Raw genomic sequence first — 16,771 nt, 5'->3', positions numbered from 1 at the left:
CAAGCCATTTCCTATCTATTTGAGCCTTTGGCTTTGCGTAGAGATGTTGGATCACTCTGCATCTTCTACCGAATTTTTCACGGGGAATTTTCCGTGGAATTGTTCGGATTAATCCCGTCTGCTGAATTTCACCTTCGCACATCTCGACACATGCCGGCAATGCACCTGCAATCCCCCTGGTGTTGCAAATTACCAAGAGCGGTGGTAGTCACTTTCCATCAGGTGAGCCTCCTGCTCGATTACCACCTATGTCATAAATATATATATATATATTATTGATTCAACTAAACTGCTTTAAAAATAACTATCCATCAATAATATTTCTTTTTTATTTAGTCAAAATGGATTTTGAATCCATAACCGTTTAGCTATTTTTACATAATTGCGAAACATACATGTAAACTTTCATATTTGTAAAATATATTAGATTGCTTACAAGAAATTTAAATAATTAAAAGATCAATCAATGTCACTATCACTTCAATATTTAATATCTACTCTTGATCTATATTTTAATATTTTTAATAATTAAATAAGAATACCAATAACTATTTATTTTTAAGAATTTTGTTATAATAATGATTACAAACAATTTTGGCCAAGTTAGCCAATCTTAAGGCGGACCAATGAACTAAGTAGGATAGTGCACCGATGCACGAACTTTGTAACTATTAAATTAAATGTTAATAAAATATTTTGTAACTATTAAATGAATATTAAATCACCTAAATATTAAATATTTTATCACCGTAGCAAACTGACCCAACGACCAACGTGTAGTGACAGCTTTGTTAAGTAATTTGTTTGATTTATAAGCATCAATTAAAGATTGTTTACAAATAAAAACGAAAAACATTTAGTAATTTTATCAATTTTCTACATAAAATCCAATCTTTTGTTTAATCTGTAATTTTTTAATAAAGTTTGTTAATTGTAAAATAAATCATAAAATATTTAAATAATTACTCTTAAAAATCAGTTAATTTTTATATAATTCTATTGTTTTTATTTTGAAAAAAAAAAAATGAAAACCGCTTTCAATTATATTTTACCGGTTTGCCTAAGACAAGGGCATCGCTAGCTACATCCGCCGATTAATATAAAATGGCGTCAGCCGAGTTTTTAGAGCAAGCTTTGTCTATAGACGTTGATGAGAATGCAGTAAACGCGATCGTGGGTTCGCTTGAAAATCATTTAGTGACGTCCGTTTCGTCAATATCATCACAGAACAATTTAGTAAATGTTATTCCAAATCATCTTAATATTACTTCAAGTGCAAATACCATTAATGGACAAAAATATAACCAGGACCAAAGTGATGGTGAAATAGGTTGTGTAAATTTTCAACCATCACTCGTTTCTTGTGCATCATTTAGTGCCCCATCTTCATTTGTATCACAATCAAACGTATCTCAAAGTGTTTCGAATAACGGTGAACCTCTAAAAGTTATTAGTACGCAAGTACAAAGTTTGGCTGTGTCAGATAGTAATACACCTTATACAGTTCGATCTCTTTCGAACACTTGCGTTAATTTATCTTCAGCCCAGACACAGATATCACAATCAGTACAGGGAAGTAGTGTAGTATCTCAATCTGGGAACAAAACGATTAGTATGCAACCTCCTTTGGTTTTAAAACAGGGTACAACTTCTGGTCAAGTTGGCATGCAACCTAATATGGTCACAGTGCCTATGACAGTGAATTCTAGCATGTCTGGTTCTATACCAAATGTTATGACTATAAATAAGCCAGGAGGGCAAAACGTAGTAGTAACAACACAGAATTTGGGTACAGCACAACCTGCTATATTGCCCAATGTGCAAATATTGAATATGCGACCGGGCGCTCCAGCCGTTGCGTCACAGAAGTCTGTAGCTACAGTATCTCCGCGAGTTGTTATTGGGACTCCACAGGTGGTGGGAACGAGAGCAGCTGCTCCTGGAGTAAGTGCCCATTCAATTTGATGTTGTACGAAGAGCACTCCATGCCTTGGTTAATCATTATTCAATGTAAATGCTTCTGGAGACTCATAATTAAAACTCTGTTATGTAGTATTTGTGTTTTAACTATGCAAAATATATAAATAACAATATTAAAATATGACATAGAGCAGACAAGCGTAAGTTTACAAATATCTTAATACCTTGTTGCATGCAACAGTACATAGTATTAATACTATCATATTCCTTAAATATCAAATCAGAGTTCCATTCTAATGTTGTTCTTTTCACTCAAATGCTCAACTCAGGACAATATATTTATGTTATTTACATCACAACATTTTGTAAAATTATTTGATTTAAATTAATGAAAATAACCTAATCTTTGAAATGTAAACGTGATTATGTGAAATGGTTTTGATCATAATATGGTGATATTAAAATCTAAACAAAAACTGCAACAGCGACTGAGTATTTTGGCAGTGTCAAAGAACTTTGCATTTTTAAAATGTGTAATATTAAATTTCTTTTACTGTCTTGAGAACTCTTGTGATAACTGGATAAATAGAAAAACTGAATAATTAAAAAAATATTAGAGATATTTGTTACTGTTACATTGAAAACAATGAACTTATTTGTTCTGCTCATAGTTTAGCTCATGTTTACTACTCCATATTTGCTAATTAAACATGGTATCCAGTCTGCAGAGTATTTATTATAAATATTAAGTCTATTTTTATGAAATAATTGTTAAATTAAACTAGATAATGTGTAATAATAATGTATACTAAAAAAAACCATATAAATAGATAAATGGGTATTAAATTTTTCTCTTCATTGCAAAAAATTTAACTATGAGTCTCCTAGAGTCGGTTGCACAAAAACATCTTTGCTTGATTGCGGAACATAAACCTAAAAATCAATTCCACAGCATTTATTTTAAGTTTCGTTTCATATAGGATTAACATTATTCATATATTGTGCAATTACTATACTTGTATTGCTTTTGTATAATGCCTTCTTCATGTCAACCCATGCTTTCTACTGCAGTGTTAGACTTAATTGTTACATTCCGAACAAACACAAGCAGGTGTGTAAGCATCTAATTTGTATCATTTAAAATTTAATAATTATGCATGTGTGGTTCATTTGTTTTCATGTAAATATATCATAACGTCAAAATAACATATCATTCATCTGGAACGCTAGAATTAATATGGACTACACACTAATATTTCATTATAGGTCTCGGGACGACCCGGAAGAATTTCACAACTGAAAATGTACATACTTATGTATATGTGTACTAATAATAAGATAAATTCTTAATAGGACAATGAAAAGCTTCTTGTGATACATATGCCTAATTTTTGTTAAATGTGAATGTTTACAAGAAATTGTCTCCTTTTAAAATGGCAACACCCCATTGACGGGATTATTTGCATATTCGCATTATTTGAGTGTTAAACGAATTGCCCTTAATGTGCAGATGACCATAAACAAAATGCCTTGATTACTTGCTTGCATCCTTTCTGTGTTTAATATCTGTATAGAAAAAACTTTTTTTTTACTGTAATATTCAAAGTATTTAAATGGAAGCTGTGTGTACCCAATATATTTTTTTTTTGTCATAGACAATTTCATAGAAAGAAAATATTTCGTTTTCAAATAATTGAAAATGATAATATGTAATTGCACGTTTTCTTGTGCTTTAAATAAAGAATAAAAACGCGTCGTAGTAACATGTCTATAGACAAGGAATAAACAGACCCATAGAGTTAAAATGCAATTCTGACTAAGTGATAAGGATGCAATCAATACGGCTGTGAATGGAGGAAATTTAGCTCTTACGATTTATGTCGAAGTTAACAGCATACGTATCTGTTTCGAAATCCGAGACTTCATGTGTGAAAAACGAATTTTCAAACAAATTTTATATTATTTTCAAATGTTGCTTGAATGTATCGAAAGAATTTTTTAGTGCATCGAACTATTGAAATTGTGCCGTAACTTTCTGTGCGTTCGAATGACAATACGATATTTAAATTTATTATAAGGAAACGTAATCGAGCAGCGAGTTAATATTGATATGTTTAATAAATAAATTGAATCATTATGTTTCAAATGATTCTCAATATTTCACTGTTTTGACTTTTGATCAGCTGCGTATTGTCCGATAGCCTGTTGATTCATCGCCTGCAATCTATACAATTTATTAGTTTTGATTTTTTTATATTCGAATCAGACGATACCTTACAAATATCGATATCGGATCGAAATAATCGTATCGTTGCACCACAATATACTTTTGATTAATGTCTATTTTTGTATTAAAATATCGATTTATGCTACGCAGTTCGGACAATTTGATATCGCAAACGGTAGCGTCTTCTTTCCGAAACCAGACTGACGACGTTCATTTAAATACAACCTGTATAAATGATTAAGAAACAAAATTGAATTTAAAGTGTTTTGATGGTATAAGGTGCATTTAATATAGTTCTTACATTTCAAAGTGGAGATAAGTTGGTATCGTTTGGAATAGTGTATTTTGATTCGAGGTGGAAATCTTAAATAGTACTAGTAAGAAAAATGTATAAGAAGCGTTTGACATTCTTAACTTAAAATGGTATATTAAGTTATTTAACGTGGTAAAGAGTTATTTTTCTATTTGAACAGTGGTGAACGACCTCTCAGTTGTGAAAATATAATATAACTGTTTTCGTTCATTTTGTTTACCTTTTGTATGTATCGTGAATGAAATGGAATAGTTATATATGAAATTGAAATACGTGCTGTGGACTCAATTAATATAAATTAAATAATGAGACTTTGAATAAAAACGAAATTATTCTAATTCCTTCAATATCAGACTGACGCTTATTTTTATCTTATAGTAATGCACATACAATGATTGTAGTGATGTAAAGAATAAATTAATGATTATATATTGAGTGTAACAATTAAGGAACTAACATAAATTTCATTATTATTGTATTTCTCATCATTTGTTTTTGACAAATATACAATACATGATACATGTATTTGATGCGATCAGACTTACCGATGTTGAACATGTTATAATTTGAATTAAAATAAGTATTTAATGTGATTACTAAAGCTTGATACGTAACGTGTTCGTTATGATGCGAAATGTAATATGAAATTTATATGATTTTGTATAATACCGTAGGTGTTATAATGGTGCTTTTTGTTATAAGATAAACCAACTAATTGTAATATATTCAACATGCTTCAACACATCTAACAAACCCACATTACAGGTAACCCATTCACCATCATCGCCTGCACTTCCTTTATGTTTATTGTGTTCTATAATAAATACTTTGCTTAGTTTCACATTCGGACGTTGAGATCAGCAACGGTAACGAGATTCGTTCATAACATATAGTGAAAATTGAAACGACGCGTTCATTTTTAGATAACGCTGCAAACACTTCAAAGTCTACAACAGGGGCAACAGGGTCATTTGTTGTTAAAGACCGAGAATGGTCAATACCAGCTGCTGAGGGTCGGCCCCGCGCCCGCGGCCAGTACCCTCACGGCGCCTCAGCCGCAGACGCTCCGGCTGTCGACCGTGCCGGCAGTAAGTAGGCAACGAAACCTCGCCACCCCACTCATCGGCCATGAGGTTGGACAACGCGATGCCCTTTGTCGTTACCTTTATTTGTCCAATTTCAAACAAATCGTGCATGTACAAATACGGTGGCGGTGCATGTTGTAAGGTAATTAACAAGGTAAGACGCAACCGGAACTCGTTCCAGTCATTGGTTATATTAAAAATACTAATTATAATGAACTAATAGTTTTTTTAATTATTGCACGAATATCAGGCGAAGTTTCATGAGCGATGTCACTGTCGAATCATTACAGATATAACATGTCTTCTACATTTTATTCGTTGTTGATTACTCGTTAAATGATCCCGATATTCGTGTATTCCGTTTTACGCAATAATCATAGATTAACAACCACCTTGGACGACGTTTTAAATAAAACCAGTACAGAAAATCATCCCGAAATCACGGCTTCGCATAGAACGCTTGGCATTTACTAGGGTGAGAGGGAATCAACTTACACGCATGCAAAGCACAATAAGCAAAGTTTTGAGTAGAAATTAAATGACTAAATATTAAATTAAGACGAATAACGAATTACATTTGTATACGTAATACATGTGATATACAAATGATTGTAAAAACAAAATAGCGTGAAACTAGAGAGGTAGGTAATACGACCGAAACGCTTAGTAAGCGCTCGTGGTTCGAAAGACACCCACTCTTTTGCTCGCAGTGACCACGTTGAGATAAAATTATAACGAAGCTTAATGATGTACTGCTTTTATACGATGTGCTTGTGTCCGTCCGTGTTGATACCGAATCATTTTATTGTATTCATATAATCAATTATATCTTTGTAAACTGTTTGATCAACATATAATTAGAGGTAACTACAATTATTAACTTAATGTATATACTCTGATATGTTGCTATGTTTATTATCTTGTTTATCTCGACATTAAGACAGGTAACTTATTATTAAATAGACTTGAGTTTTACTTGTAACGAATGACGAGAATTATATATTTAAAACCAACAGTATAAGTAATTCATTGTATAAGTTTTTAAACGTAAATAAAGTGTACCTATATGATTGTTTCCAGTATCAGTTTTCTTTTACCTCGACTGTTTGCTGTCGCTTGCGTTTGTGCACGTGTTTGCTCGTTTTGCATGAATAATTGTTCAAGTTTGTATCGATCATACAAATATCTTCTTGTTTGTTTTTTCTATTTTGAAATATCGCAGGTATTAATTTATACCGGAATCATGAGGGAGCGTTCAGATTATATATATATTGTAGTAATTCATTTTGTGTCTAATATGGATGTATTACGATATTTAATTATATCAATTGTTATATAGGATTCCCTAGGAAGTGTTATGAGAATTTTAGTTTCATTAAATTATTGAAAATAGGACGATGATTGAACTTCATTGCTTTATAAATGCTACTCATTTTTAATATCAATAATTTTTACAACGTTTTAACTTAAGGGACTTCCGTAGTTATAGAAAAATAACCATGCAATTTATATTAATGCTTTGAACATCTGTATTGTAAAATATGAAGGATGTCATTGTAAAAAAAAATCAGGAATAGTGCATGTTCAGATAAATGACCCATGCACAGCTATATATACATATATTAAATAAGTTAACGTCTGCGGCTTTCCACGCATTTTAGTGTCTGGTCGTCAGGTGTATAAAAAAAGTAGCCGATGCCTTCCTTCTTGCTTAAGTTTATTGCATACCAAATTTTATCGAAATCGGTCCAGTGGTTGGATTCAAGAGACAGATTTACAGAGTTACTTTCGCATTTATGATGTTATTATATAATTAAGATGACAGTAATCGTACCAATCTGCGGTTGGAGTTGGTATAGATCATAATATGTCACTAAAACTTGATCACAAATTTGGAGAAATTATTTATGGAACATCTCGCATTTTTCCTATGGTATATTTAGCGGTATCAACATGCTTAAAACATTTAAATAATGAAACAGAAAAGTTTTTCTTACTTGTTTTTTCTCGCTTCTTTATCCGACTTCAATCAGTCGAGAAAAGTGCATGCAGACTGTCAAATCGCTAAATAAAGAGCGAGATAAAATTTCAAAGTAGAAGTAATGGAATACGCGAGCTGTGCGCGTTCGCATCGACAGAAACATGAGTTTTTTTTGTAAATATAAAGTTGTTTATGGCTTAATAGGTTTTGATGCACGGATATTTTGATTAGTTATAAAACGATGTGAGGATAAGAGGTTTTAAATATTCTCTTCTCTTCTGTCTAGCACCCAGGCGTAGCGACGGTGTCGACCAGCGTCGCTTCACCCAGCCAGATGGCAAGTCAGATGTCAGGTCAGATGACAAACCAGATGCCAGGACAGATGCCGGCCGGGCCGGTCGCCACGCCGGTACCGCTCCCCACGGTGACGACAATCCCGACTCCCTCACCCCAGCCCCAACAACCCACTGTGACGACGCAGGTAACTGGTACACGATAATGTTTGATAATGAAATCATCGCTTAAAGTAGAAGCTGATATGCTGATATTCGTCATTATTATGTAGTTCAAAATAATTGCTTATTAGGAATAGATATTGTCATATAGTTTGTTTTTTCGTAACAATTGCCGAGTTTCGCTTTCTTTTATACTTTTATACATTGACATCCATATAAAGTAATCATACTGATTGACTTCTCGTCTCTCAGCTCACAGATCAAAGGACTATGCTAAAAACCTTGATATTTTCTCAAAGTACCGAATAAGTAGTAAAAAATATATACTCTACAGGGTTTACTGGTTATATATGTAGATTTTTTTACAACATACTTGCAACCTTACTTTAGGACATATTTGAACATTTTCAGAATATTCAGACAGGACTCTTTATCAATTTACATTTTAGGCGTGCTCAATGTAGAAAATTCGTTTTCGTAGTTATGAACTTAATTAATTAGGAACAAGGTTACTATTTAAGGCATTTCAAATTAGTATTTCTACAGCAGGTTCTTGATTGAATATTAAAATTCAATATTAAAAAATAAAAAAGGTCGTAACATCGACATTACTGGTGACGTGGTTTCACTTTAGCCCGTGGAATCAGAATATTTATCAGTACTTTGGTTTATTTTGTTCTTGTGTTAGGGAACTTTAGTTGAGTTCCATAACACAAGTTGAGTGTGTGAAGAAGTATCTCTCATCGATGCTGAGACCGTGATTATCACTTCTCAGCTCATTGACTGCCTATTTACTCGTATTCGTGTAATAAATCTAATAAAATTACGTCCTAAAGTAATCATACAATTTTAATACAATTTCTATGATATACATCGTTTTCGATTTTTATTCTGTTGCGAAAAGGATACATTCAATTATAAATTGTGAAACACAGACCAGGTGTTTCCGAACGTGTAGTGGGTAACTTGAATCCTCACTTGTGCAAATAAAAAAAACCTTCAATAAAATTGACAATATAACACTATACAAATACCTCTTGTTTTATAAAACTAAATAAATCTTATTTGTGTTAATAAAGATAAACTTTGTTTGACTTTTTTATTAAACTCCGGCTCTAAAATATTTCTGTAATAGCTCAACTTGCTCTGATCGAGTAAAAGAGGATGTCACCTTAAAAATTAAAGTATGAGGAAAGATTGAAGATTAATGAGACAAGACATTCACGGTAATGCAAATAATACAACTAAACTAAATATTTTTTATACGATTTCTGATTTTTTAATTATATTGTTTGTACAAGCTTTATAATTCAATCGAATAACAAAGTATCTCCACATCGTTAGTATAAATTACAGAATATGAGGATATAATGATTCTGATGATATAATTTACCATTTATTATTAACGATGGTAAAGCCAATTCTATTGCTCATGAGCCACTGCGTTGACCCTTCACTAGTCGCTATCATTAAGTGACATAAATTAGTTTAAATTGCATTCAGATGCGACATGTGATGTGAGCTAGTGTCAGTGTACAGGTGAAAGAGGTAACATCGCATACCAATGTTTGAAATAAATCTCACTTGAAAGTATAAATCGAAGTGAAAAATTTACTATCTAATAAAATGACAAATTGGACATCAATCAATTTGTGATCTATAATAATTTTGATTAAACTGGAAATAAGCAAGATTTCAGGATTATTCGTAAACTGTAAGGTTTTTTTTTTTGATAAGAATTTGTTAAAAGTTTTTGCAATAATAATTTTTCCGACGTAAACTTAATTCCAGGTGCAAATCAGGAGTATTGCACGACTTGTACGCGAATTTCCTCAGAGTTGACTATCGTGAATCGAAAGCGAGGAGTCTGATTTCAATGCGATGTGTTTTTATATACAAAAAGCATACGATTTTAGCAATATATCAGCAATGTCAAAACTGTAAAATATATCAGCAAATAATATCCCACCAAATTCATAGCTAAATAACTCTAAAAAAGTATTTAAAAAATTAACCAATAAATCTATCCATATTTTCTCAGAACGTGTCTAAAATAAGATAGCATTTAAATGTAAACGCTATGAACTCTTATTAGAATTGGTATTTAACTTCAGCATTTGAATAAAACTTGTTTTAATATAACTAATTTCTGAACTTGATAACTTTATTAACCATGTCTGATGCAATTTCAACAATCGGAATATCGCTGTTGATATCTCTGCTGGCAATGACTAATTTGGACTAGATTTTCTTTTGTATAACCGTAAAGTGATATTATCATTGTCAAAGTTTTGCAACTGATTGCCTTTCGCCTTTTGCACTCCAGAAGTTAACGACGGCATGAAATCGAGATACGTAGTATAACGACTTGTACTTTACCAATTACACGTAAACAGTGTAATTACTCAGCATGTGTTACGTGCACAATTGACACATGCTTAGAAGAAAATTTTATCGACTTTGAAAATGGCATTGTTTCGAAGTTATTCTTGACTTTTTTTTTGTGTGTGAAATGTGAAAATTTCGTCATCCATGAATATGTCTTCTCAGAAACCTCTAGACAACACGAAGGAGAAATGCAGGAATTTTCTTGCGAATCTGCTAGATCTGTCCAGCAAAGAGCCAAAGTCTGTCGAGCGGAATGTGAGGAACCTAATCCAAGAACTGATAGACGCCCAGGTGGAGCCTGAGGAGTTCTGTGATAGGCTCGAACGTTTGCTCAATGCGAGCCCCCAGCCCTGTTTAATAGGATTCCTTAAGGTAAGTCGCATTAGTAGTCTACGTTTTTCGTAAATAAATGTGTAATTACATGCGTAGTCAGGATCAAAAAGGCGTTCTTTAAACAAATATATTGAAAAGTAAATGTTCAACGTCGGGTCCATGATATTTGATTTACATGTGTATGTTTCATGTTAGATATTCATTTGTTTCACAGAAAAGCTTACCGCTACTAAGGCAATCCTTGGTTATAAAAGAACTGGTGATCGAAGGAATAAACCCCCCTTCACCCCATGTCGCTTTCTCAACTCTTACCGGGCCCGCGCCGCAGCCGGTTCTCGCCTCCTCTAACATTCCAATGGTAAGACCTTTAGCACATTGTACAATTACTATTTTCACCTTAATAAAATATTACTAAAAACTTTTTTATGTTTAACAATAATTATAAAGGCAATGTGAATGAAACCAACAACAGAATATTTCGATAATATTTAGTACTAACAAAAAATTTTCTCTAACAAATTTACTTGCTTTCCAATTCTTTTCAAGACGTAATAAAATATCACACAACATGTAAATCCGGTAGGCAGCGTAGTGAAACGCTTGCATTGCTTTAATAGCATTATTACAATCAGGTCACATAAAACTATAAACGCTACGCTAATTACATAATGCTAACAGTTAGTACGATCTCAACATAAGTAACTGGGCACGATATAAATAGTTTATTAATAAATCATATCAGAATAGTTTGTGTTATGAATAATACTAAATATGCAATTATTAAAAAAAATAAAGGGCTGTTAGTATTCAGGACTAAAATAACAAAGCGTAAATACTGGCTCATGTACTGCAAAGATTTAAAACACGGTGCACTCAGTGACACATGTCAAAGAGGTTGTATACGAAGATGTTTTAATTAACTGGTGGAACGTGACATAGTTATAAGTCGTGGTTGTGGCAGCTAGATGACGAGGGGAGTTCGAGCCCCACTCTCACGCCCCTCCTGCCCCCCGTGATGCCAATGATCCCGCCCCAACCGCCTTCACCGATACCGGTTAACATAACCGTGCAGAGTGTCGCGCAGGTTTGTCTGTGCCCTCGTATGCATTGGCCAGGGACGTATTTTTGATGTTTTTTTGCTCTGAGCAAAAATTATCGGCCGCCCCTTTACTCGACGATATAAAAAGCAATGAGACAAATGATACTCTTCGATATCGATATGCCCCTTCGGACGATCGTCCTCTCCAACCTTAGGAAAATACGTCACTGGCATTATCGTGTGTACTATAGGGTTGCTGTCCAAACCTTTAATTAATACCAGAACGGTGAAAGGACAAAATAGCTTATACAAGTCTGGGCTACATTGAGAAGTAATTATTTTCAGTATTAATTTCGATGTATGTACTCGTAATATTTGTTTAGTATAATATTTAGTCATTCATATTCAGGGTACGCTCGATGTTCTTTGTACCGAAATATCTCGATTTAGGGTATAAAAGGGGATGGCAGCCCTATTCTAACACATAAACGCCAATTATCTTTTGAATACGAGGGTTAATTGAGTTTTCGGAATCATTCAGAAAAATCAATCTGTCGTCGCCTGACTTTTAAATATTTGTCAATATTTTATAAAACGATAGCGAAGAAATAATAATGATGTTAATATTTTTTGTAAAATAAGTAAAATGAAAAACAGCGATAAAACTTAAGCAAATTGTAAGCGAAACAATTAAGAATATTCAAACGACGCTCTGTTGAAATAGTTCATGAAGCATCGCAACTAGAGGACTTACCGTTCATATTTATTATGTTTATCGTGTACAGGTCATATATGACGTCATATATCTAATTGTACAGTTGACAGAACAATGAGCACATTAAGATATTTTGTTTTTGTATCGAATTGTCAAGAGTGGCCATTTTGTATAAGTTTTTACATTTAGGAAGTTTGTTAAATTACAGCTCACTGCGAATGATTCCGGACAGCTCTGCAAATTTAATTTTTTTGTAGATGTGTCGTTTTTTTATTGTTAAAGTGGCTTTCTAGTTTGTAATGAGCAAAACTATGTTTTTTTTTTTACATTCCTTTTATTGACCAGGAAATATGAGATATTCGATAATCAAGTCTAGTCTATCAATTAGTCCAGCAACTAGGAGACTGTGTTTCTTAATTGCTCTGGAGCGCATTTCGCTTACCCAAGTAAGGGCAAGATTTATGATGTTGATATTCGTGCTAATAAGATCAATACAAACGTGGGTGGTGCTAAGATAAATCCGTTTACAAGAATTGAATAAAACGATGATGATGGGAGTTAGGAATTGTACTGAGAGGTCCCTAACATTACTTATCAATGATATGTAAACATTATAAATTGCAATCACGAATAAAGATCTTGATATAAAATCACATTGAACAGTAAATCATAATCATATTACATAATATTGTATTATCGCATAAATAAAAATGTACTCGTATGCTCATTATTTCCTAGTTTATGGTATGGTTTATATCTACACCATCGCAGTAGACACTTTACTCGGTGTTATTTTGATGTCTATATTTAGTTGTATGTCATGTAGCATTAAGAATGTTACTTTCAATATCGCTCATCATTTAGTTTTTTTTTTACCAGCGCTTGTCTAAAATTTAACGAAATTTTGCACCAATTACTTTTTTTAAATATTCTAGGATCTCATTGTACATTTTATATTTTAACTGTATTATTTATAATTTTAAGAAATTTTATGTTTAATTATATATGGATAAAAATTACAGATATAATATTAAAAATTGCTTTGTACTAATTAAAAATATATATGTTTATATTTTTCTAATACAAATAGAGTTACCAGCAAAAAGGAAAAAATGGATCTGTAAATTTTGTTTATACATTCATAAATTCACTAAATATAAGCTTCTGCATGCTGTAGTAGTATCAAGAGTTTTTTTAAAACAAACTCGATATAATTTGTACGCAAAATGTGTAGACACGTTCAATATGGAATCGGTAATTGTTATCATTGATGTGGTCGTAGCTTGTTATTTTTATAACAATTAATTTGCAGATGTACTCCCCTCATAAGTACATTTTAAATCTTAGTACGCTGCATGTCTATTATTACATATAATATAATAATTCGTGTCAGAATGTATTTCAAATTTGGAACTCTTTTTTATTAAAAATTAAATTGATGAAAAAATAAAATAAACGAATAACCGAAAAGAACTTTGTTTAAATTTGAAAATAACTATGTAACTTCATATATACCGTGCTATATAATCAGAATATTTACGAATGTTCCAGCAAAAGCCGCCTCCTAAAGCGGGCAGCACGATAGCAGTTCTCCAGAATATTCCCGTTCACACGAAGCTGAATGTGACCAAGGTCGGGAAGACGATGCCGGTTAACAGCAAGTCCGGCTTCACGAGGTCGACGTCATCATCATCGGCGCTGTCCACGGTGCTGACGGCTGGGAAGTCCCTCCTCAAGGACAAGGAGAAGAAATCGACGATGCAGTTCACTCAACCGTTCGTCGACGATAAGATGGCAGGCGACGACGACATCAACGACGTAGCCGCTATGGGCGGTGTCAACTTGGCCGAGGAAACGCAACGGATACTGGGATCCACCGAAATGATCGGTACACAAATCAGGTATGTTTCATGCGAGATCATAAATATCCAGTTAAGGAAATTATTTGAATAAGAACTTTTTATTGAAACACCCTTACTTAGTATGATTGGTATGGTTACATTCTTACAGATGATATTATAATATTTAAATGTATTTAATGCAGATCATGCAAGGACGAGTACCTGGTTCCGCTGTCTCTGATGCAGTCTCGATTGAAGGCGGTCGCAGCCAAGCACGGTCTCGAGGAGCCTTCGCCGGAAGTGGCGGGTATCTTCAGCCACGCAGTCCACGAACGACTGAAGAATCTCGTGGAAAAGTTGGCAGTAATCGCTCAGCATAGAATCGACTTGTTGATCAAGGTTAGGAACTCATATCATAGAGTTACTCACAGACTTATTCCTAGCTATAAGGTTTAAGGCATAGCGAATTTTTATAGTAAATTTTGTTTATTTATTTTTGTTGGCTAAATATTGATAAAGGTGAAAGATTTATACGTTTTGAAGTGCGTGGTGGATGCGTGGTGGAATACGTTCCAAACCCACCCCTAAATGGAAGAGGCCTTTTCTCAGTGGGATATTTACAGGCTGTTACTTTACTACTTTACTTTAAGTATTGATAGCAATATTTTTATGTTTAATTGTGGTAATTAATGAAACATATTCTATGATACGCAAATCTTTGATAATATATCAAAAGTCGAGCGACTGTTAAATGTGATCTGCTTCAATCAAGTGTGTCTGAAATGCTTCGCCAATTGTTGTATGCAATGTGTTTCCTAATATGTTATCAAATGCTAGCTTCGCGATCGTGGGGAATGGAAGTGTCTCGGGATGACTTTTATTCCGATTAGTTCTTAAATACTAAAAATTTCTATGTTTGAAATTCAGAATACCCGTAATTACATAACATATGGGGACGCAGCCTTACCCTACATTATATATAGCAATGTGAATTTATTATAAAGTGTGTTGACAGAACATGTATTTTTATCTTTAATTCAAATATCGAAATAGGTTTTATTGAATATTTCTTGACTTCTTTTCCATAAATGGAAACGATGATATTTGATTGTTTAATAAATTGAATTAACATTGTTTGCGAATTATTTAAATAAGTGTGTGTATACGTTGGCGAAATGGCAATGTATAGCTGATTAAATGCGATTTATTTTATAGGTTTAATGTTTTACATTTGAAAATATATATTGTATACTAACCTTCTTTTATTTCCTTACAGCAGTCGGATATGAGGTATGAAATAACTCAAGACGTTAAGGGACAGCTCAAGTTCCTTGAAGAATTAGATAGAGTGGACAAGAAGCGCAGAGAAGACTCCGAAAGGGAGATGCTACTCAGGGCGGCCAAGTCTCGCTCGAAGAATGAGGATCCTGAACAGGCAAAACTGAAAGCCAAGGTAACATTATAGATTGATTTTAAAGCATTCCTTAAATGCACTAAAGTCCTTACCTTAAAACATTTCAAAAGTGGCACTCATGTAATTGCCATGCAATCCAAATGACTGGTCTGGTCGGAATTGCACTTCATATTACAACTTTTGATTATATAACTTGTTCCTATTACGAACAATAAGTTATAAGTATGAAACTTTTTTTTAAAAAGGCATAACGATAAACTTAAGCTATAAACATACTATATTTTTTTATAGGCTAAGGAGATGCAGCGAGCTGAGCTAGAAGAGCTACGACAGCGTGAGGCAAACTTGACGGCCTTGCAAGCCATCGGGCCTCGCAAGAAGCCGCGTCTCGATGGACCCGGTGGTTCCGGAGACAGCGCTCTCGGTTCTTCTAGCCATGGATCTGGTGGAATTGTAAGTATAACATAATTCAATAGCATTTATATTACAAAAATATCGTTATATTTGTTAAAGAACGGTGTGTTCAAATAATTACAATAATTGAGGCATGTTAGATTTATAAAAAAAATTACATTGAATATTATTTAAATTAATGTGTTACTGACATTTATTATTCAAACATTGAATAATTTAATATCTGTAAATTATAAACAATTATTTTCAACAGTCTGGACGGAGTCAGCTGGCCCTGAGAACACGTCTCAAGCGCATCAATCATAGAGATATGATCTTCCTGCTCGAGCAAGAGAAAGAAACGTCTCATTCACCGATGCTGTTCCGCAGCTATTTAAAATAGTATCGGTCGCGACGATACTGTCGTCGTGGACGAAAAGCTTAGACGGGAACTAATCTAGTGTTATATACTTTATTAAATAAATAATTGTGATTGACGTTTCACATTTCTATATGACAACAAACCGCTTCGAACTTACAAAATAACATAGTAAGTTTTGGTGTATTGTTTTTGTAAATTGTGAAAAATTATTAGCATTATTGTTTTTACCTTAAACTGTTATGAATATGACTATTATGCATTATGTTGGACTAAGAGTTAGAATAA

At 33.2% G+C, this 16,771-nt stretch overlaps 1 protein-coding gene across 1 annotated transcript; it reads left to right on the top strand.

Annotated features, from left to right (window-relative positions):
* Positions 1–1,080: 1,080 nt before the first annotated feature.
* LOC124542975 (transcription initiation factor TFIID subunit 4) lies at positions 1,081–16,601 on the top strand. Its single transcript, XM_047120939.1, has 10 exons — positions 1,081–1,944; positions 5,384–5,548; positions 7,813–8,007; positions 10,532–10,741; positions 10,917–11,060; positions 14,008–14,357; positions 14,501–14,696; positions 15,574–15,750; positions 16,003–16,164; positions 16,379–16,601. Exons 1-10 carry the CDS (start codon positions 1,105–1,107, stop codon positions 16,505–16,507), a joined length of 2,568 nt encoding a protein of 855 aa, XP_046976895.1. The 5' UTR covers positions 1,081–1,104; the 3' UTR covers positions 16,508–16,601.
* Positions 16,602–16,771: the final 170 nt, after the last annotated feature.

Source organism: Vanessa cardui, chromosome Z (assembly GCF_905220365.1).
Source record: "Vanessa cardui chromosome Z, ilVanCard2.1, whole genome shotgun sequence".
In the NCBI taxonomy this organism is placed as follows: domain Eukaryota; kingdom Metazoa; phylum Arthropoda; class Insecta; order Lepidoptera; family Nymphalidae; genus Vanessa; species Vanessa cardui.
This window is presented reverse-complemented; position numbering and strand designations above follow the sequence as displayed.